This window comes from Macaca thibetana, chromosome 14 (assembly GCF_024542745.1).
Source record: "Macaca thibetana thibetana isolate TM-01 chromosome 14, ASM2454274v1, whole genome shotgun sequence".
Classification (NCBI taxonomy): domain Eukaryota; kingdom Metazoa; phylum Chordata; class Mammalia; order Primates; family Cercopithecidae; genus Macaca; species Macaca thibetana.
Genome location: NC_065591.1, coordinates 100,141,613 through 100,164,413, shown reverse-complemented (window position 1 = coordinate 100,164,413; position 22,801 = coordinate 100,141,613). Strand labels below are relative to the sequence as shown.

Genomic DNA, 22,801 nt, shown 5'->3' with positions numbered 1-22,801 from the left:
TGGGCGGATCATTTGAGGTCAGGAGTTCTAGACCAGACTGGCCAACATGGTGAAATCTGGTCTGTACTAAAAATATAAAAATTAGCCGATTGTGGTGGCACACATCTGTATCCTAGCTTCTCAGGAGGCTGAGGCAGGAGACTCTCTTGAAGCTGGGAGGCGGAGGCTGCAGTGAGCCGAGACTGTGCCACTGAACTCCAGCCCGGGCAATGGAGCAAGACTTCATCTCAAAAAAACAAAAATAAAAAAAATTAAAAATAAAAAATAAAAAAAAGGAGCAGATAAGCTTTCATATACATATATACTATTCACTATTCCCGCACGATAGAATACCATGCACTGCTAAATAAATAAAGTGTAACAGCAGATAGCTTATAAGTACAGTGACATGGAAAATGATTAAGATGTGTCATAAAATGGAAATATTCAAGTTATAGAATATGTTTTCACTCAATAGCTATTTCAATGTCTACTTTGTATGCCCGGCAGTGTTCCAGAAAAAAGAATGTGTGTGGCATAAGCCCAAAGCCCATTTGTATGGAAGAAAAATAAATACTACAATATGTTGCTTGCCTGGCAAGATTTTTGGTCACTTTTAAAGAACAACGAATTATTTTAAATTTTGGTACAATGTTGCATAGAAACAGGTGTGAGCCTGGATGATTCCTTCCCAATTTTTTAGTGTATTATTTATTGAGAAACTAAAGGCAGGCACTCACTATGCTAGGTATTGATATTAAGAAGCAATCAGGTGTATTTCCCCACAAGACAAAGTAACTTTCATTTCCACATTTTATTTTTAAAATTTTTTTATTTTTGAGACAGAGTCTCACTCTGTCGCCTAGGCTAGAGTGCAGTGGCATGATCTCAGCTCACTGCAATCTCTGCCTCCCAGGTTTAAGTGATTCTCCTGCCTCAGCCGCCTGAATAGCTGGGACTACAGGCACATGTCAGCATGCCCAGCTAATTTTTTAGTATTTTTAGTAGAGACAGGGTTTCAACATGTTGGCCAGGATGGTCTCATTCTCCTGACCTTGTGATACACCCACCTCGGCCTCCCAACGTGCTAGGATTACAGGCGTGAGCCACCGCGTCCGGCCTTAATTTCCACATTTATAAAAATGTAAGATGCTATATGTTGTGAGATGCATCCTTATTTACAAAGATATTTCAACAAAAAAATTATGCCTATTAGAATCAAAATATGGTAAGAAAAAAAGGAAGCATACTTACGAAACTTTTACAAATATCTGCAATGTCATTCATTAGCTTTGATGTTAACAATCGCAGGAAAAAGCCAGATGCAATCTTATTTAGACTCTTCTGCAATTAAGACAAACAAAGAACCAAGCAACAAAGAAATAAAAACAATTATTCTTGGCAGATAGTGTTTTCTCTATCTTGAATGAAATGTAGATAAATAGTTTACTATCAGGGCCAAGATATACACTGCTTCAAAAATACATCTTTTCTTAGAGTAATAATAACTATACTGTGCATCTTTCATTGTGCTTTAACAACATTAAAGTAACAGCTATTGACCCTAAACATAAGTAAGCTACAATTATAGGTTAGAGTTTATTCTTCTACTTTTCTCCTTCCCCACTTACACCAAAAGGGAGGAAAAACACATTACAAAACCAAGAAATACATTGATAATATTGATATATGGCCATGTACCTAATACTGGGTTTCAAATATATTTCCAATTATTATGAATACTCTGGGGCCTGGCTTAGCTACCCCACAGGCTGCTGCAGATAAAAATAAAGATTACACACAGTAGCACTCTTTCTACCAAATGTTATGTAAGATGATCTGAGCAAAAGAAAGTAAAGTATGTGCTGGAGTTATTGTTGTGCTGCTCACTAGCCCTGCTATGCATACCACATAGTTCGGGTCAAAAAATTTTTATAAAATGAATGAAAATATCCTAGGAATAGAAGAGTCATCTTTATTGTTGTATATAAAAGTTGTAAGACAATCTCAGAAAACTTCCTGAAATGATAAAATTAGTTTCATGAGAAACTCAGATTCCTATTGCTTATTCGTCTGGATATTACCTTTATGTACCATTCAATTTAATTTTAAATCGGTTTGTGTAACTTATGAATGTGACCAGATATGGTAGCTCAAACCTGTAATCACAGCACTTTGAGACGCCATGGTGGAAGGATCACTTGAGCCCAGGGTTTGAGACTAGCCGGGGCAATGTGTAAAACCCCATCAATACAAAAAAATACAAAAATACAAAAATCAACCAGGCATGGTGGTATACACTTGTAATCCCAGCTACTAAGGAGGCTGAGGTGGGAGGATCACTTGAGCCCATGAGGTCAAAGCTGCTGTGAGTTGTGATCACATCACTGCGATCCACACAGTGATGTGATCACTCGCTCTGGGTAAAAGAGCGAGAGACTGTATCAAAAAAAAAAATAAACAGAATAAACATAAAAGTAAAAAATAAACTTATGAGTGGACACCAAAACAGTAACACCAACCAGTAATCAGTCCCCTGCATAGGCTACAATTTCAAGTAAAAAGAAAATTTTAGCTAGGTGGTACATGACTGTAGTCCCAATTACTTGGGAGGTTGAGGCAGGAGAATTGCTGGAAACCAGGAGGTCATGGCTACAGTGAGTTGTGACAGTCTCACTGCACTGCAGCCTGGGTGACAGAGAAAGATCCTATCTCACAAAACAAAACGAGAAGAAGAAAATCTTACCTTGGTACAGTTGCTCAAGCAACGTGTAAATAAATGCATCATATTTCTCAAGGAACCAATTCTGAATTCCTCATTTGTCTTATTTTTAAACAGAGTGATACTTTCTCCTGCACACTGCATTAGAGACTATTATGAATAGAAGGAAAAAATGCAAATTCCAGTTAAAATTATAGTTTAGTATTGCTTTTTAAAGTGTACTTTGATCTTGGACATACTATAAAATAAAAAACAAAGTGCACTTAAGAGAAAAAATGAAATGTTCTTAGAAGTTCCACGTAGTCATACAGCATAAGCAAAAATCATTAACAATTTTTTAAAACGGCAAATCTTATACTCTGTTCCTGCAAATCATACCAGTGACAGAGTACTACCAAGAGATAAAAGTTTCATTCTTACAGCCTACTTGATTAACACCCTTAATCAAAGATTCTTCAATATAACTGATCAAAGGGAAAACTTTTAAAAAGACAGACAAAAATCAATATTTTTTTTTTTTTTTTTTTTTTTTTGAGACAGAGTCTCACTCTGCCGCCCAGGCTGGAGTGCAATGGCCGGATCTCAGCTCACTGCAAGCTCTGCCTCCCGGGTTCACGCCATTCTCCTGCCTCAGCCTCCCGAGTAGCTGGGACTACAGGCACCCGCCACCGCGCCCGGCTAGTTTTTTGTATTTTTTAGTAGAGACGGGGTTTCACCGTGTTAGCCAGGATGGTCTCGATCTCCTGACCTCGTGATCCGCCCGTCTCGGCCTCCCAAAGTGCTGGGATTACAGGCTTGAGCCACCGCGCCCGGCCAAAAAATCAATATTTTAATGAGATTAAATTTTAATGTGATATTACTTCACTTACTATTATTTATAGTTGGCTTACAGTAATTTCAAATTTTAAGAATACATAGGCTGGGCGTGGTGGCTCATGACTGTAATCCCAGCACTTTGGGAGGCCAAGGCAGGCAGATCACGAAGTCAGGAGATCAAGATCAACCTGACCAACACGGTGAAACCCCATCTCTACTAAAAATACAAAAATTAGCTGGGCATGGTGGTGTGCACCTGTAATCCCAGCTACTTGGGAGGCTGAGGCAGGAGAATCGTTTGAACCAGGGAGTCAGAGGTTGCAGTGAGCAGAGGTCACGCCACTGCACTCCAGTCTGGAAGCAGAGTAAGACTCTGTCTCAAGTTTCCTGACTTTTTAATGGCGATCATTAAAAAGTCAGGAAACAACAGATGCTGGAGAGGATGAGGAGAAACAGGAATGCTTTTACACTGTTGGTGGGAGTGTAAATTATTTCAACCATTGTGGAAGACAGTGTGGCAATTCCTCAAGGATCTAGAACTGGCCGGGCGCGGTGGCTCAAGCCTGTAATCTCAGCACTTCGGGAGGCCGAGACGGGCGGATCACGAGGTCAGGAGATCGAGACCATCCTGGGTAACACAGTGAAACCCCGTCTCTACTAAAAATACAAAAACTTAGCCGGGCGAGGTGGCAGGCGCCTGTAGTCCCAGCTACTCGGGAGGCTGAGGCAGGAGAATGGCGTGAACCCGGGAGGCGGAGCTTGCAGTGAGCTGAGATCCGGCCACTGCACTCGAGCCTGGGTGACAGAGCGAGACTCCGTCTCAAAAAAAAAAAAAAAAAAAGGATCTAGAACTAGAAATATCATTTGACTCAGCAATCCCATTACTGGGTATATACCCAAAGGATTATAAATCATTTTACTATAAAGACACATGCACACATATGTTTATTGCGGCACTGTTCACAATAGCAAAAACTTGGAAGCAACCCAAATGCCCATCAATGACAGACCGGATAAAGATAATGTGGCACATATACACCATGGAATACTATGCAGCCATAAAAAAGGATGAGTTCATGTCCTTTGCAGGGACATGGATGAAGCTGGAAACCATCATTCTCAGCAAACTAACAGAAGAACAGAAAAACAAACACCGCATGTTCTCACTCATAAGTGGGAGCTGAACAATGAGAACACATGGACACAGGGAGGGGAACATCACATACTGGGGCCTGTCAGGGGGTGGGGGCCTAGGGGAGGGATAGCATTAGGAGAAATACCTAATGTAGATGACGGTTGATAGGTGCAGCAAACCACCATGGCACTGTATACCTATGTAACAAACCTGCATGTTCTGTATCACGCACCCCAGAGCTTAAAGTATAATAATAATTAAAAATTAAAACAATTAAAAAATACATAGTATAATTTCTTCTCATATTACATAAATAAAAGAGAAAGGGTTAACCTGCACAAAATTTAATGTCTTCCAAACAAATGTAATAATTTTCTCAGGAATACATTTCATTTAAATTTAATCTGAAACTTTATTAGTATAAATTCTCCTACCTTGGCTTTCTGGAATAATTCTGACTTACATGCTTCCTCTTCAGCTATTACACCCATATAACAGTAGCAGCCAAGGACACCCACCAAAAGACTTGAACACCGGACAAGCGTTTCTGAATTTGTAATCTTAAAGTAAACCACAAATAAAAATATATATATTTCATAAATAATTTAGTATATTCTATAACTATCTTTAGCAAGAACAAATTCTACATATATATTAAAAAACAAAAGTTCAGTTAACTGACTTCAAGGTGGCATATTCTGAATATCTCTAAAAACAGCTAGGAGATCACTGTAGAATTATAACCAGGATTCTCCAGAAAAATAGCCTAAGTATCTCCTAATGGCCAAGCAGGTTCGGGTGGAGCATGTACCATACATGCAGGCCCTTAAGTATTTGAGGTAGGGATGAAAGAAAAGAAAAAAAGCTTCACAGGCAAATAAATGACTATAAGTCTTAGATCACAAGTAGAAATTAGTGTCATATAAAGAGACAATAAAATGACATTTTAAGCTTCTGAATAACAGGAACTTTGACTTATTCAGCTTTTTAGACTCCACAGACTAGCATAAAACATTTTTTCTAGTAGATAAAGTTTAGACAGCTGGCCGGGCATGGTGGCTCACGCCTGTAACTCCAATACTTTGGGAGGCCGAGGTGGGCAGATCACCTGAGGTCAGGAGTTTGAGACCAACCTGGCTAACGTGGTGAAACCTTGTCTCTACCAAAAATACAAAAATTAGCTGGGCGTGATGGCAGGCACCTATAATCCCAGCTATTCAGGAGGCTGAGGCAGGAAAATTGCTTGAACCCAGGAGGCGAAGGTTGCAATGAGCCGAGACCACGCCACTGCACTCCAGCCTGGGCAACACAGCAAGACTCCATCTCAAAAAAAAAAAAAAAAAAAAAGTTTAGACAATTTTATAGAACGATGTAAGAATCTGCTAAGTTACAAACAAGATGTTCAGATTTTTTTTTGCTCCTACAGGGTAGGAAATGGCATTTTAGGAGAAAATATACAAAACTAAATTACTTTGTAATGAAAGTGGTTACAATTGTGGTACAGAAGAATGTCAGTAAAAGATCATAAAGAGGTACACCGTCCCTTCTCAGGTCCTCAAGTCATTTTCCCTGGTTACTGAATTCACTCCTTTCAACAGATTGTAGGCTTTATTTCATTTAATCATTTACTACGTAATAAGGCACTGTGGAGGATACAAAGATTAATAAAAGTATGTATGCCCTTTTAAGAGTTTATGTTTAAGAGTTATAGTTCAAGAGATATTTGTATACAAACCATATGTAAATATCCATGGTATAAAGAAGATGCTAACTGCCATTAAAAATGTGAAACATTAAGTACTATGAAATTAAAAGATGAAAAATGATTAGGCCAGGCACAGTGGCTCATGCCTGTAATCCTAGCACTTTGGGATGCTGAGGTGGGTCCATCACCTGAGGTCAGGAGTTCAAGACCAGCCTGGCCAACATGGCAAAACCCCATCTCTACTAAAAATACAAAAATTAGCTGGGCGTGATAGCACGTGCCTGTCCCAGCTACTTGGAAGACTGAGGCAGGAGAATTGCTTGAGCTGGAAGACGGAGGTTGCAGTGAGCCAAGATCATGTCACTGCAATCCAGCCTGGGCAACAGAGCGTGGCTCCATGTCAAAAAGAAAAATTCTTAGAATCTTACCTTCTGAGATTCTAAGAAAGGCGTTAGCAAGGATTTTCACATGTGGATGATTTGAATACACAGAAATAGGTAGAAAGACATTTCACATTTTAAAAAATGGAAGTTTTGGCAAGAGAATAGTATACATGAAGAGAACTCGTGATTTTATGAGGCTAAAGGAAATTCCTAGATGACGTCTAAAATAATTGCTAGTCCATTTATTGTATTTACTAATCACTCGTCTCTCTTCAAATGCCACCAAAATCTATTAGATTTGTTTAAATTGTGTTCTTTTCTATTACTGTAACATCTCCCTCCTTTGTATTTAGAGGTTTTTTCCATCATATAATCCCCATGCTCAAACTCTTACTATTCCTCACTAACCTACACAAGGAATTCTTTTACGTCTACCGTAATTTCCAGTACAGAGAAAGTACTCAAATTATCATTCTAGAGTTCTCCTTTAATGATGCTAAGTTGTCCCAATTTGTAGCCCTTTACTGCCACTTTGCTTTTAAAATTAAGCCTCCCACCATCCTTGGTGTTTTTCCTGCCCCTATTTCTCCTTCCTAACAGTTTACCAAAGCTGAATCATATATAAACTTAGTTCTTTTTTTAAAAAAATCTCACCTCAGATGAGTAATTATTTAGAAGCTGTTCTGACAATCCCAGAAGATAGCAATCCAGTGATTCCTTGAGATTCTGGTGAACAGAGAAGCCAATACTGGACTGGTGCTTTTCTATACCACATTCTCTCACAATGGTTAAAAAGTCCATCTTGTCAAAAGTTGTCTGAAGAAATAGTTCTTCTACTTCTGAGAATGAAAGTTCTTCTTTATCTTTTCGGTGGTGTTCACTTCAAGAAAGTAAAATCTTTAATTTATAAACAAAGTACCTAATGCTTTGCTTATATGTATTCGCAATATATTACAAAGGGAAACATTAACCTAGTATCTACATCATTCAAAGACTACTTACATAATTAATAGATTATTCTTTTAAATGCTTCTCTCCTTTGGACTTTGATACCTACTTGTATCAAATTTCATTATTCAGTAGCAAAATTTACCAATAGACAGAGAAAAAAATATAAGTTACAATTTCAAAGGCAAATTCAGAAAGTATTTTTAAAATTACTAGATATCAATGTTAAGCATAACACTGTCTGCAAACACAACCCTTTTTTCACCAAGCAGAAGGAGTAACAGGCATAGATTTAAAAACCTTTAATATCTGGTATGGTTAAGCAGTTACGCATCCTTTGGGTTAGAAAAGTAACGATCTTGCTACCAAAGTTTCATTATTGTTGTTGGTATTTATTTGTTTTTCACTATTAATTTCTCCAAAAAGTAGGAATTTTTTTCATCTTTTGCCCTCTTGAGGGAGATAAGGAATCTTTGTGCCAGTGAGTCGTTTTCAGTCACAGTAATACAATCTAAGTCTCTTGAGTCAATCAACTAAAATCAGGTTTAGATTTATTTTTGTTTTCAATTATCCTTAGTTTTTAAAGCTAACAAATAGTCAAATCATAGTTGATGTACAGAAATGGGTAACATCTTTAAGAACTTATTTCATATAAATTATATATTCTTAATTTCCCAGCATAACCACTCAACTTTTCTCATTGGCACTTGCCACATATTGTACTATACAGCATTAAAAAATAGTAACCTTGGTCTAATGTTATATAACACAGATTACAACCACTGAATTAAAACAACCTCTTCCCTGGGTAACAGTTGCAATTTGTTTTGGACCAATTTAGTTTACAATTATTAAGATACAGCTACTACACAACTAAAATTATCATCTTCGTAATTAAAGCTATAGCTTAAAATGACAAAGAACATTATTAGATAACATACCATTCTGGCACACTTTGGAAAAAATTCATTGCAGCTTTACAGTTTTTCATAGTGAGACTCACAAGAATTTTCTCCAGTACAAGATGAGGAAAATTACTATAAAGAAAAACCAAAAGCTTCACTTAGAAGACCAAAAGCCACATAAAGAATACTTTAAACTTTAACATCCACGTTTAGCTATAAATCTTGACTTCTAAAATTTGGATCCTAGATTAAAATTGCTTTCATCTATACTGAATTTCTTAATATCTAAAAGGATAATTTAAGGAGGACAACCATTGTTACTATCATTTCCAATACTGTTTAGAAATAGGATGTCTGATTAACAGTATTTCTGAAGTAAATAAAAGGTTGTAAAATTAAAGCAAAAGTTCTTTAATTGGATCCATTCAGAGGTCTGCTCTCCAATCATTTGGTTCCAATTACCATCTGTGCAAAGGTTAAGTGGACAAGTGACTCCATTCCTTTATCCTAGTGCTTACATCCTGTTTTGTCTTCCTCATTTCCTCACCTCATCCATAAAACATATTTTACCCAAAAGACACTCCCATTATGAGAAAGGATCCAGGATCTACATAACTGAGATATATGGACTTATTTATTTAAAAAATCAGAAAGGAACACATAAATGCTCAAAGAATTATATGTGCATTCTTCATGCACATCCTCCATATTCTCACAGTGAGACAACTCTTTATTTCAGAAGCAATCAGGTATAAAGACACAGATAGACTGTAAAAACAAATGTAATATTTAATAATTAAGGTTAGATCTGGGAGATTCTGCATTACTATTATAAAATAAAGCCAAGTGGCATCAAGTAAGTGGAGAGAGCCTGACAAAACAAAAAAACCAGCAGCATGCTAACGAACTTAAATTACCTGTGAAGAATTGGAGGCACTTCTGTACTATTTTCTAAGTCACCCTCTAGCTGATAGAATAAGAGCCATTTCATTATTGATTCCTTTAAAGAAAAGCTTCTATTTACTTCACACATATTTTGCTCTATTCCCATTTTTACTGTTCCAGGAACTACACTGGTGGTCAGTGCCAAAGTCAAACAGCATACTGCAGGACTATAACAAAACAAAGGACAATTATGAAAAGCAAGCTCTTGAAGGGGCAAAGACTTTATCTATCAGGACAGTGCCTGGCACAAACATTTAGTTAAGTTGACTAAATGAACATAAAAATTGTTAAAAGTCTGATTACATTTGGGAAGATTCTTGATTAAAAAATAGTTCTTTTATTAACAGTGGATAGTACTACAATTTTAACAAGGCTATTGAATAAATAATGATAAATTGCACATAAAAGAAATTTAAACTCTTGGTAATTCTTTAAAGAAAGTCTTTTGGATACACATATACAATTAGAAGGAATAAGACCTGGTGTCTAATACATCAGTAGGATGACTACGGTTAACATTAATCTACTGTACATTTCAAAATAGCAAGAAGAGAATAATTCAAATGTTCCTGGCATGAAGAAAAGATATGTAGGGTGATGATATCCCATCACTCTACATGAGTGTGTCATATGAGTGTGTCAAATTATCACATGTACCTTGAAAATATATAACTCTATCATAGATCAATTAAAAATTTTTTAATTAAAAAAAGAAATTCCTTAACATTAGGCTTTAATAATTTGTCGACATTTATGCATTTATTAAGTCTTCTTGGCCAAACAAGAAAAGCATCTGAAATAGAATTTGACATCTTTAACTGAAGTAACAAACTATGAAAATGATCAGGGATATGTGAGTGTGTGTCTGTGTGTGTTTATATGTAAAGTCAGACATAATGCATGCTAAACTTACCATGAAGGTCTGCAGGCTGACCCAGTAAATAACTTCCAGAATTCTCTGTCAATCTCAACTAAACTACTCTGAATTATGGCTCCAAGTAAGCCAAAGTTTTCAGCTTGTATTTGCTCAGAACTTATACCACGAAAGGTAATACACCAAATTTTATTCCAGAGTTTTAATAAATCTGACTTTTGTGAGCTTTCTAGGTTTGACCTCTTGTCTTGGCACAGTGCAACTTCCGTAAGGCATCGTAACACATACGGTGTACGTTCCCCATGTCGCTGTTGGGGTAGAAGCTGAGAGAGTATCATCAGTAATGGAGACAGCTCACAGTTAGGTAAACTTGCAGGATACTTTGATATTAATTGGGTTGCAATCTGTAGCCTAAAAAAAAGGGGGGGGGGTTAATTTGAAAACTATTCAATCACATTAACAAACTAAGAGGAAATATACAGACATGGTACTCTTAACAATATCCTAATTAGAGAATCACCATCATCATTTCCATAGTACTCTAAAAATAAACTGGCTCTTAATAGTTACTATGTCCTACTTCTTAAATTGCCAGGAAAACTGTCAACGTTTTGGCTAGCTGGGTAAGTTGTTAAGTTTCCCTTAAACAAACATTTTAAAAGATGTTAAATTAGCAATATTTGGGCCAGGTGTGGTGGCTCACAACTGTAATCCCACCACTTTGGGAGGCCAAGGCAGGTGGCTCACGAGGTTAGGCATTCGAGACCAGCTGGCCAACATGGTGAAACCCAATCTCTATTAAAAATACAAAAATTAGCCAGCCATGGTGGCACATGCCTGGAATCCCAGCTAGTCAGAAGGCTGAGGCAGGATAACCACTTGGACCCAGAAGGCAGAGGTTGCAGTCAGCAACCTCTAGGTTGTATTCTCTAGAATGTGTGATACTTAAGAATAGGAATCTTATGTTATTCGTCTCTGTATCCCTAACACTTGGCCCACAGCAGGTGTTCAATAAATAACTCCTGACTAAATGGACAAATTAAGAATCTTAAACAGCTACTCTTAAATATAAAAATGAGCTTAAGCAATAGGTATTTAAATCAATATGCTTTTCCCCCTGAAGTCACTTACATTTAAACATTCCATCAACATGGTAATCAAAAGAGCACTGATCACAAGTTTGACTACAATCTATAAATCTCTGTCCTTACAAAAGTTGCTTAACCTCTCTGGGTTTCAGTTTCTTTTCAGGAAAGCAAACAGGCTGAACTAGATAAATTCTAAACATCCTTACCAGACCTAATATTTTGGGATTCCAAAGTATTCCATAATTTATTTGCTTACTTAAATATATGTGAACATTATATGAGAATAAAGAAGATAGAAAATAAGAGAAGATAACTTTTTATCGTAACGTCAAAATTATTGTGATTTCTTAAGGTTATCTTTAACTTCTTCCTAATTCTATTAGAAAGTGCTATATATGCTAAAATCTTTTGTTGAAGTGTACAATTCAGTGAATTCCATGAGGCACACACTTCTAGTTGCCTATCATACAGCCAGTCCTCCTTCTTAACTTGCTATGACAATATGATTAGAAAAGTTGGCCTGCCCTTGGCCCCAGCAAATGAGCCATTAATGATTGATCTCATTTGTCATGGCAATCACATATCCCTTTGCTAGTAATAGGTTTGGGGGTAGACAAAAGACTTAGTTCTGGTTGAGATGAAAGGATTCCACTGAAAGTTTTCTGAAAAATAACATAAAAGAGACTAAAATGACACTGAACGAGAAAATGATAACATTTTACCAAGGCACAAGATTGAAATCATTCTGTGACTTCTGAAGGTGATCTTTTATTACTTCCCAGCCTAGTTCTATTTTCTTCCTTTTGCAAGGTACACTGTAATCACCAGATTCTCTTTGTGTAGTAGTATAAGATTGAGAAATCTCCAAGGATCTGGTATCTTCATTAAAAACCTGTAAAATAAAAATAAATCCACTTTTTTTTTTTTTCTTTGAGATGGAGTTTCGCTGTTGTTGCCCAGGCTGGAGTGGAATGGCACGATCTCAGATCACCACAACCTCTGCCTCCCAGGTTCAAGCGATTCTCCTGCCTCAGCCTCCTGAGTAGCTGGGATTACAGGCATGCATCACCATGCCCAGTTAACTTTTTATTTTTAGTAGAGACGGAGTTTCTCCATGTTAGTCAGACTGGTCTTGAACTCCCAACCTCAGGTGATCCGCCCACCTCGATCTCCCAAAGTGCTGGGATTACAGGCGTGAGCCACCGCGCCTGGCCAAATCCACTTTTTTCATTGCTATTGTCTTCTAATATTTCATTAGGGGGAAAAAAAAAACATCCTTTCTGAAATGAAGATACAGGGAACTCATAAAGCAAGAGTAATACATTACAGAAACATATAAATCTGATAACATAGTAAGAAACAAACATTTTGCATGACAGTAATGGCACTCGTAGAAAGCAGGTATTACCAAGTAATGCATTAGTTTTATTTCCTGGGAACATTTACTAAAAGCACTAAGAAATCTAAAAGTAAAGCAAAAACCTTTACTTTCCAAGGGACTCAATTTTTTAAATTTAAGAAATTTAAGAAATTTTAAGAAATATTAAGAAAATATTTGACAGAGTGAAATTACTACTCAGGATGTTAACCAAACCTCTGGGGAAAAGAGTTTTATTTAAGAAACATTAGGCCACCAGGTGATGAATAGGTAAGTAAAATGGAGTATATCCATACAACCGAATATTATTCCATAATAAAAATGAAGCACTGATTCATGGTAAAACATGGATGAACTCTGAAAACATTATGCTAAGTGAAAGAAACCAGACACAAAAGATGTACATATTGTATGATTCCATTTAAACGAACTGTCCCAAACAGGAAAATCCACAAAAACCAAGACTGATTAGTGGCTGGTTGCCAGGATCTAGGAGATGCAGGGAATGGGGACTGAATGCTAGGAAGGGATGAGGTTTCTATTGGGATGATAAAAAAGTTCTGGGCTGGGCACGGTGGCTCACGCCTGTAATCCCAGCACTTTGTGAGACCGAGGTGGACGGATCACAAGGTCAGGAGTCCAGGAGACCAGACTGGCCAATATGGTGAAACCCTGTCTCTACTAAAAATACAAAAATTAGCTGGGTGTGGTGGCAGGCACCTGTAGTCCCAGCTACTCGGGAGGCTGAGGCAGGAGAATCACTTGAACCTGGGAAGGTGAGGCTGCAGTGAGCCAAGACTGCACCACTGCACTCCAGCCTGGGTGACAGAGTGAGACTCCATCTCAAAAAAAAAAAAGTTTCTGGAATTAGTGATGATGGTTGTACAACATAGTAAAAATACTAAAAACTACTGAAATGTACAATGCAAAATCATGAATTTTATGCTACGTGAACTCTAGCTTAATTGCAAAAAAAGAAACAGACTGGGCTTGGTGGCTCATGCCTGTAATTCCAGCACTTTGTAAAATAGAGTCAAATTGAATCGAATCATTAGGGTTAGGGTCACCTTATTTCCTAGAGACAATCATTTAAGAATGAAAAAGTTCATTGTTAGTTTTCAATAAGTCTATATCTGCAAATGCGTTAACTTTTAAGTTAAAAGGGTAATTCCAAATATTTCTGATATTTTGAAAGGAATAATTGCATGTACAGTCATTTTATAGGCTTTTTGTGAAAACACAGGTTTTAAAAGTCCAAAATGCCCAGTTTTTAAAAAAAATTAACATGAAATTTCTAAATGTGACATGACCTACTTACTGTACCTGGTGACAAATATCTGCCATCAATTCAATCAAATTTTCTTTGACGGCAATATTACGAAATCCTGAAGAATACTTTCCTCTACTTCCTATATGACTTATCTCATTCACTAGCAGATCATATAAGTTGTATAAAATACTTTTCCATTTTGTTGATTCATAAGCACCTGTAAACCAAAAAATTAAAATGTAATTTATTTATGTACTCTGCTTACACTGCTAGCTCCCACAAAATTATTCAGCTGTCAAGCTGCATCAGCGTTAGAAGACTTCTGGTCCAACCTTCCATCCAGTACTAATGCCTCTTCTGACAAGATCCTTGACAAACTCTAATTCATAACTGTCCATTTTACATTTACGTAACTGTATTTCTTATAAATTTCTCCCATATTCTGACCTAAAATCTGCCTTTCTCCAATTTATTCTCCCACCTGAGGCAAACAGAATTAATATGTTCCGTCTTTCATATGAGGACCAAGTTCTCCATATGCCTTTTTCTGGCCTATGAGAAAAATATTACCAGTTCCTTCAACTAGTGTACAAACGACATAGTATTCAGACTTCTCACCACTTCAGTCATATTTCCCAAGACATGTTCCAGTCAACTTAAAATGCTGACTGTACAAAATCTGGTGAACATGATAATCCAACTGTGGTCTGACCAGTGTGTGGAACAAAAGGTCTATTATTTCCCACAAACAAGGTACTATAAAATCTATTAATGTAGTCTGAAACTACATTAGCTTTTCTGGCATCCTCATCATCCTGCCAATTTTAAATTCATCCTAAATACGCAGTTAACTAAATCCCTAAACATATCATATCACCTCCTAATAAGCCTGATCTTCATCCTGGTGAGAGAAGGTGAGTAAAAGATGAAAAACTATGAAAAGTCACTATTCTTTCACTTATGGTAGTTTCATGGGCTACATATTATCTAGATATACTTATTAGAAGAGCCCATAAAACAAATACACAGCTACTTTTGTGTAGCCACACGGCCAGGCGCACTGGCTCATGCCTATAATCCCAGCACTTTGGGAGGCTGAGGCAGGTGAATGGCTTGAGGTTGGGAGCTCAAGACCAGCTTGGCCAACATGGTAAGATCCCAACTCTATTAAAATACAAAAATTAGCCAGGCATGGTGGCGGACACCTGTAATCCCAGCTAATCAGAAGGCTGAGGCAGGAGAACTGCTTGAACCCAGGAGGCGGAGGTTGCAGTGAGCTGACATTGTGTCACTGCACTTCAGCCTGGGCGACAAAGTGAGACTCTAAAAAAAAAAAAAAAAAAAAAAAATGGCTACAAGACATTTCCTCCATTATAGCTGCTATTACTCAGTATTACTCAGTGTGGTATGCTGTCTTAAGAAAGTCACTATACTAGCCATGATGAGTTGGTCCAAAGGCTAGTACAAGCCCAAAGGCAATCATAGACAGAGCAAGAGGAAACTCTAGTTCTAGCCAATAAAGTTCCTAACTACAGAAAAGCACTATACCTTCTGGGCAATACTCTCTTGGTATAGGATATATATGAAGGAATTGAGGAGAATAAGTGATTCTCCTTAATAAGTGATACTCTAGGGCAAACAGGCCCTAGAGTAACTATAAGGCTTAAGGAAGCAATTTCCCTGTTTCTGCCTCACATTCCTATTAAAGTAATATGTATGTATTCTCCTCAGGAGCTGAATAATCTGACTGGTTTTAGTCCAATTTACGTATTTTATCTTCTAATAAAAGCAATAGGTAGATAAACAAGATCCTGCTTTCTTTAAATTTTTTTGCCCTATAGTCTGTGTCAGACCCCTAAGTACCTAAGTAATGATGCATAATTAGCTCCTAGAGGGAACAATGTCTCAGATTTGTTTGTATTTCCCATAATACCTAACATTGTATTGAACAAATAGAAAGGCATAACAGAATCTGCCACCACTGCTTCAAATTCTAAAAACTCTGTGAAAAACATTCTCATGGCAAATTAATATTATCAACCGGAGCAATCCAGAGGAAAGTCATATCCTCCTAAAGAACACTAATTTTATACTTAAACCTCTACATTTGAATGAAGAAGCCAATTCAAAACAGTAAACATTTCCTTTATACCTTTTTCTCGGGTTTTGGCTCCTTTTGGATGATGGATATAAATTTGCAGTTGAAATAATTCAATAATGACTTCTTTTAAAGAATCATTAAGTCTATGTTGAGTCCAAATATAAAGCAAAGTGGGAAGAATTTCATCTCCTAATTCACACACTCGAATTCGAAAGTTGACAGCCAAAGTCTTGAGGAAGATAGTAAGCGCTGCTAAGATATGATTTAGACCTGGAGAGCTCTTTTCTTGTCTGTGAGGAAACAAACAAACTCAACTGGGTGTAACAGGGGGAATAAACTGCACAAATTGAAGACAGTTATGAAGTGGCATGTGGAAGAAAAGAAAAAAAGAACTCTAATTTTCAAACAATAGTCTTAATTTCAAAACCATTTAAAAAATAATAACAGCATTACTTCACACTAACAAAAAATTAGTTCTTATTTGGTGTTAAGAGACCACTTCTGTTAGCTCTCCCTGCTGCTAAAACATTATCTAAAAATAAACAAAACTGATTTATAACACCATTTATAAAATGTCTTACATTATAAATTGAGTACTGCCACACATATGTACAATGTAATACTTCCAAAATATTTTCCTATTTTATTTTCTCAGTATATTACAACCATCCTCAAAAATGGGGGAAATGCAACGACTTAGAGGATATTTAACTTTCCTGGTCAACAGAATATCAGCAAGACACATCTCCCACTTGAAAACATCATGCAGTGTTCTGTATATTGGATATGCAGAAAGTGTCAGACTTGGTTGTCTCTTCAGGAATCTACTAGTTGTTATGATGGATCAATGTTTTATTTAAAGGTAGAATTTTTAGTTATTGAGTCAAAAACATGGTCTTGCAAGAAGGTCAAAAGTATTTCAACACAAAACAAAAGAAAAAGAGATTAGATTACCTTGCACACTGAATAGCCTTGGAAAAAAAGTCCAAAAATTTGGAATTTAATCCGTCAGTCTGAGAACAGCATCCTTTGGTAACAGCATGAATTATTCTAGCCACTAAAACTCTATGAACATCTTGTGAAGGTTTCAGATAAAGCCTGAAGTACACAGAGAACAATTCTTAAAAAAAAGAAAACAAAATTATTAGTCATGATTTTTAAAAAATCGAAATGTATTAAACGTTACAACTTAAATATTCCATAATCCCATACAGAAAAATGATTTTAAAACAGCACTAATTTATTTTTAACATAGTAAAAGTACTCCATCAGTATTTAATTTTATCTTATATAAAATGCCTTTAAGACAGAAACAACCATAAACTGCTGTGAGGGCACCAGCTTAAGAGCCACATTGCAGAACCATTACTTCTCTAAGCCTCTGTTCCATCATCTAGGCCCAACAAAGCACTTACAGTACATACTCCATGGGTTTTTTTTTTTTTTTTTTTTCTTTTTTTTGAGACACAGTCTTGCTCTGTCGTCCATGCTGGAGTGCAATGGTGCAATCTTGGCTCACTGCAACCTCTGCCTCCTGGGTTCAAGCGATTCTCATGACTCAGCCTCCCAAGTAGCTGGGACCACAGGCGCACAAAACCATGCCTGGCTAATTTTTGTATTGTTAGTAAAGATGGGGTTTCACCATGTTGGTCAGGCTACTCTCAAACTCCTGGCCTCAAGTAATCTACCCACCTTGGCCTCCCAAAGTGCTGGGATTATGGGCGTGAGTCACTGGGCCTGGCCTCCGCAGTTTTTTAAAATAATAATACTGTTTGATTATTAATATGCACAAAATGTGCTGAGACCTATGAAAGGTATGAAATTTTACTCTGCTTGGTTTGTTTCTTATTTATTTGAGGTGGAGTCTTAGTCTGTCACCCAAACTGGAGTGTGGTGGTAAGATCGCGGCTCACTGTAGCTTCAGTCTCCCCAGACTCAGGTAATCCTCCACCTTAGCCTCCCAAGTAGCTGGGTCTAGAGGTACACACAACCACACCCAACTGATTTGTATTTTAGGTAGAGACAGGGTTTCACCATGTTGCGCAGGCTGGTCTTGAACTCCTGGGCTCAAGTGATCCACCTGCTCTGGCCTCCCAAAGTGCTAGGATTACACACATAAGCCACTGTGCCTGGCTGAGATTTTACCCTACTTGTAACCTAACAAATTGGCATGACAGTTTCCTGAGTGCTGGCAGAAGACCTGAGATTCCTGATAAGACAAAAAGGACAGTTTATTTCTCCCAGCAAAGATAGTAGCCAGACTACCTTCATTTTTGCATCAGTTCCCCAGTACCAAAGGCAAGATGAAATGGGACACTTGACACTGTGAGAACAGTGGACTGAGTTATAACAGAGAAACTTCAAGCTTTTTATAATGAAGAGGCTATAGGTAAATCTGTCCTGTTTTAGAGGAAGCCATCATCTGACCTCAGATGATCCACCTGCCTCAGCCTCTGAAAGTGCTGAGATTACAGGTGTGAGCCACTGCATCCAGCCACCAAATAACATGATTACACAATGTTATACTTGTGTATATTGGGATTTTAAATATAGACAATCACGTCATCTACAAAAGGGAAGTGTTATTTCTTCCTTTCCAATCTGTATGCCTTTTATTTTTCTTGTCTAACTACTCTGGCTAGAACCTCCAATATAATGTTGAAAAGGAGTGGTGAGAGTGCATATCCTTATCTTGTTCCCAATTTGTCTTATGAAATGCTTTAAATTATAGATTCAATTTCTTTAATTCAATCTATTCTAATAGTTATGGGACTAGTCAAATTATTTTATATTGGATAACTTTTGATAATGTATGTTTTTGAGGAACTGACCCATTTAAATTAAGAGATGTTCATAGTATTTCCTTATTATCCTTTCAATATCTATAGGATCTGCAATTAGATCTCATTTCATTTCTAGTATCAGTAACTTTGGTCTTTTTTTGTTTTTTTTAAGAGACGGAAGTCTCACTATGCTTCCCAGGCTGGATTTGGACTCCTGGGCTCAAGTGATCCTCCCACCTCAGCCTATCAAGCCATAAAAAGACATAGAGGAGCTGAGAACGGTGGCTCACACCTGTAATCCCAACACTTTGGGAGGCTGAGTTCAAGTTGCTGGCCTGAGCAACATAATAAGACTTTATCTCTACTGAAAATGAAAAATTAGCAGGGTGTGATAGCTTGTGTCTGTGGTCCCAGCTACTTGGAAGGGGGTGGGAGGATCATTTGAGCTCAGGAGGCTGAAGCTGCAGTGAGCCATGATCTCACCACCACACTCCAGCCTGGGTGACAGAGTGAGGCCCTATCTCAAAAATAAAAAAAAAAGAAAAAAGAAAGAAAGAAAAAGACATGAAGGAAACTTAAATGCATATTACTAAATGAAAGAAGGCAATCTGAAAAAGATACATACTGTTATGATTCCAACCACAGTCACATACTATATAACAACATTCTGTTCAATGACAAATGGCAATATGAAAAGGTGGTACCATAAGATTATATTAGAACTGAAAATTTCCTATTTAAATACTTAGTGATGTCATAGCACAAGAAATCACTCACAAGCATTTGTGGTGATACTTGCGTAAAAAAACCCCACTGCACTGTCAGTCATATAAAAGTATAACACATACAATCATGTACAGTACATAAACCTTGAAAACGATAATAAATGACTAAGTTACTGGTAAATGACTATGTTAGGTTCATGTACTTACTCTACTATGCTTTTTATCACTATTTTATACTATATTCCTCCTCCTTCTTAAAAAAAAAAAAACAGTAAAACAGTCTCACGTAGGTGCTTTAGGAGGTATTTCAGAATAAAGCACCATTATCACAGGAGATGAAAGCTCCATGCATGTCCCTGAAGTTCTACCAAGGGGACAAGATGCAGAGATGGGAGACAGTGATACTGATGATCCCGACCTTATGTAGGCCTAAGCTCATGTGTGTGTTTGTCTTTGTTTTAAACAAAAAAGTTTAAAGGAAAAAATAGAATAATAATAATTTCATTTAAAAAGCTTATAGAACAAAAGAAAAAACATCTATAACTATATAAAGAAAAAACATTTTTGTACAGCTGTACAATGCATTTGTATTTTAAGCTAAGTGTTAATTACAAAAGAATCAAAAAGTTTAAAAAAGTTTTAACTTTATAAAGTAAAAGTTACAGTAGCTAATGTTAACTTAGTATTGAAGAAAGAAAAACATATAGTTTTAAATTTAGTACAGACTAAGTGTTTATAAATTCTACAGCAGTATATAGTATCCCAGGCCTTCACATTACCACACATTTACATACCCAGAGCAACTTCCAGTCCTACAAGTTCCATTCAAGTGCCCTAGACAAGTGCACCATGTTTTATCCTTTATACCATACTGTTACTGTACCTTCTCTATGTTTATATATGTTTAGATACACAAATACTTGCCATTGTGTTACAGCTGCCTACAGTATTCAGTACTGTAACATGCTGCACAGGTTTGTAGTGCAGGAGCAGTAATACCATATAGCCTAGGTGTGTAGTGTTATACCATCTAAGTTTGTATAAATACACCCTATGACGTTCACACAACAAAGAAATTGCCTAATGATGTATTTCTCAGAACATATCCACATTGGTAAGAGACGCATGACTATATATGCTGGAAAAGGCCAAACCATGAAGATAGCAAAAAGATCCGTGGTTCCCACAGTTTGCAAGGAGGAAGAGATGAACAGGTGAAGCACAGAGGATTTTTCTGGCAGTGAAACTATTCTTTATGATACTGTAATAGTGAATAATTGTTACCATTCTCTCCCAGAGGAAAAAAAAATATGACCAACTCACTAGATACAGTAAAAGATCTTTTAAAATGTCAATACACTTGTCAAAATCCATAGCATATGTACCACCAAAAGTGAATCTTGGACTCTGGATAATAAGGATGTGTCCCAGCATAGGTCTACTGATGATAACAAATGTACCACTGGTGCAAGATGTTGACAGTAGGGCATGCTGTGTGTGTCCAGTGGACCTTCCACTCAGTTTTGCTGTAAACTTAAAACTCCTCTAAAAGATAAAAGTCTATTTAAAAAAATGGAAACCACTAGGTTTGAGAAACTGAATAATTGCCAGTGTAGCTTAAACACAGAAATTAGAAGCGCTTTAGTTAAGTTAGACAGGTAGGAAGAAGCACAATTACACAGTGCTTTCAAGGCCTGGAAGAAGAATCCTCCTTTTCTACTAGTTGTTCTAGGGAGAATGTAGAAAAACTGGAACCCTCGTGTGCTGCTGGTGAGAATGTAAAATGGTGTAGCTCCTGTGTAAAACAGGATGTTGGTTCCTTAAAAAATTAAATATAGAATTACCACATGATCTAGCAATTCTACTTCTGGGTATATAATCAAAAGAACTGAAAGCAGGAAACTCAGGAGATATTTGTATACTTATGTTCATGGCAGCATTATTCACAATAATCAGAAGGTAGAAACAACCCATGTCCACCAACTGATGAATGAACAAAATGTGGCATATACACACAACAGAATAGTGTTCAGTTTTTAAAAAGAACGAAATTCTGATACAAGCTCTAACACTGATGAGCCTCAAAGACATTTTGGTAAGTGTAATAAACAGGTTGCAAAACGACAAATACTTGTAGGAGTCCTTTACTCCAGGCTGCTATAACAAAGTATCATAGATGAGGTGGCTTAGAAACCACAGAAATTTATTTATCTCAATTTTGGAGGCTGAAAGCAGATCCGGATGCCAGCATTGTGGGTTTCTGATGAGGGCCCTCTTTGGGGCTGCAGACTACTGACTTTGAACTGTATCTTCGCATGGCAGAAAGACAGCAAGTTAGCTCTCCGGCCTCTTTTTACAGGGGCATTAATCCCATCCATGAAGGCTCAACCTGCATGACCTAATTACCTCCTAAATCCCACACTTCCAAATACCATCCCTTTGGGAATCAGATTTCAACATAATTGGTGGGACATAAACATTCAATCCATAAAAATGAAGCACCCAAAATAGCCAAATTCATAGTGACAGAAAGTAGAACGGTAGCTGCCAGGGGCCAGGGGAGGGGAAATGGTAAATTATTGTTTACTGAGTATAGAAAAAAAAGTTCTGGAGATGGATGGTGGAGATGATTATACAACAATATGAATGCACTTAATACTACACAACTGTACACTTAAAAACAGTTAAAATTGTAAATATTATATATATTTTACCACAATAAAAAAAATCTCATTGGAGGTCCTAGCCAATGTAATAAGGCACAAAAACAAAATAAAAGCCACATGGCTCAGAAAGAAAGAAAAAAAAAATTACTGCTTACAGAAGACATGTTTGTCTACAAAGAAAATCCCAAAGAACATTCAAAGAAAGCTACTAGATTTAATAAGTGTTTTTTAGCAAGGTCCCAAAATACAAGGTCACTATACAAAACTCAGCTGTACTTCTGCATAATTTTTGTGCATTGAACAATTTGAAAATCAAAATGTTAAAAACAATGCAATTTACAAACTACTGCAGTACAAATCTAACAAAACATATATAAA

At 36.9% G+C, this 22,801-nt stretch overlaps 2 protein-coding genes across 9 annotated transcripts in view; one reads left to right on the top strand and one right to left on the bottom strand.

Moving 5' to 3' along the window:
- Positions 1 to 22,801, top strand: part of POGLUT3 (protein O-glucosyltransferase 3) — a 603,612-nt gene that overhangs the window by 217,657 nt on the left and 363,154 nt on the right. The gene's annotated exons all lie outside the window — the stretch shown is intronic.
- ATM (ATM serine/threonine kinase) overlaps positions 1 to 22,801 on the bottom strand; it is a 134,418-nt gene that overhangs the window by 95,346 nt on the left and 16,271 nt on the right. For all 8 annotated transcript variants that reach the window (XM_050758671.1, XM_050758672.1, XM_050758670.1 and 5 more), the window contains 11 exons: positions 17,204 to 17,369; positions 16,301 to 16,539; positions 14,202 to 14,365; positions 12,223 to 12,392; positions 10,452 to 10,823; positions 9,511 to 9,705; positions 8,630 to 8,725; positions 7,395 to 7,620; positions 5,087 to 5,212; positions 2,726 to 2,851; positions 1,234 to 1,323 (listed from right to left, as the gene is read on the bottom strand). In XM_050758671.1, coding sequence (XP_050614628.1) covers positions 1,234 to 1,323; positions 2,726 to 2,851; positions 5,087 to 5,212; positions 7,395 to 7,620; positions 8,630 to 8,725; positions 9,511 to 9,705; positions 10,452 to 10,823; positions 12,223 to 12,392; positions 14,202 to 14,365; positions 16,301 to 16,539; positions 17,204 to 17,369 — 1,970 coding nt within the window. The remainder of the gene's footprint in view (positions 1 to 1,233; positions 1,324 to 2,725; positions 2,852 to 5,086; positions 5,213 to 7,394; positions 7,621 to 8,629; positions 8,726 to 9,510; positions 9,706 to 10,451; positions 10,824 to 12,222; positions 12,393 to 14,201; positions 14,366 to 16,300; positions 16,540 to 17,203; positions 17,370 to 22,801) is intronic.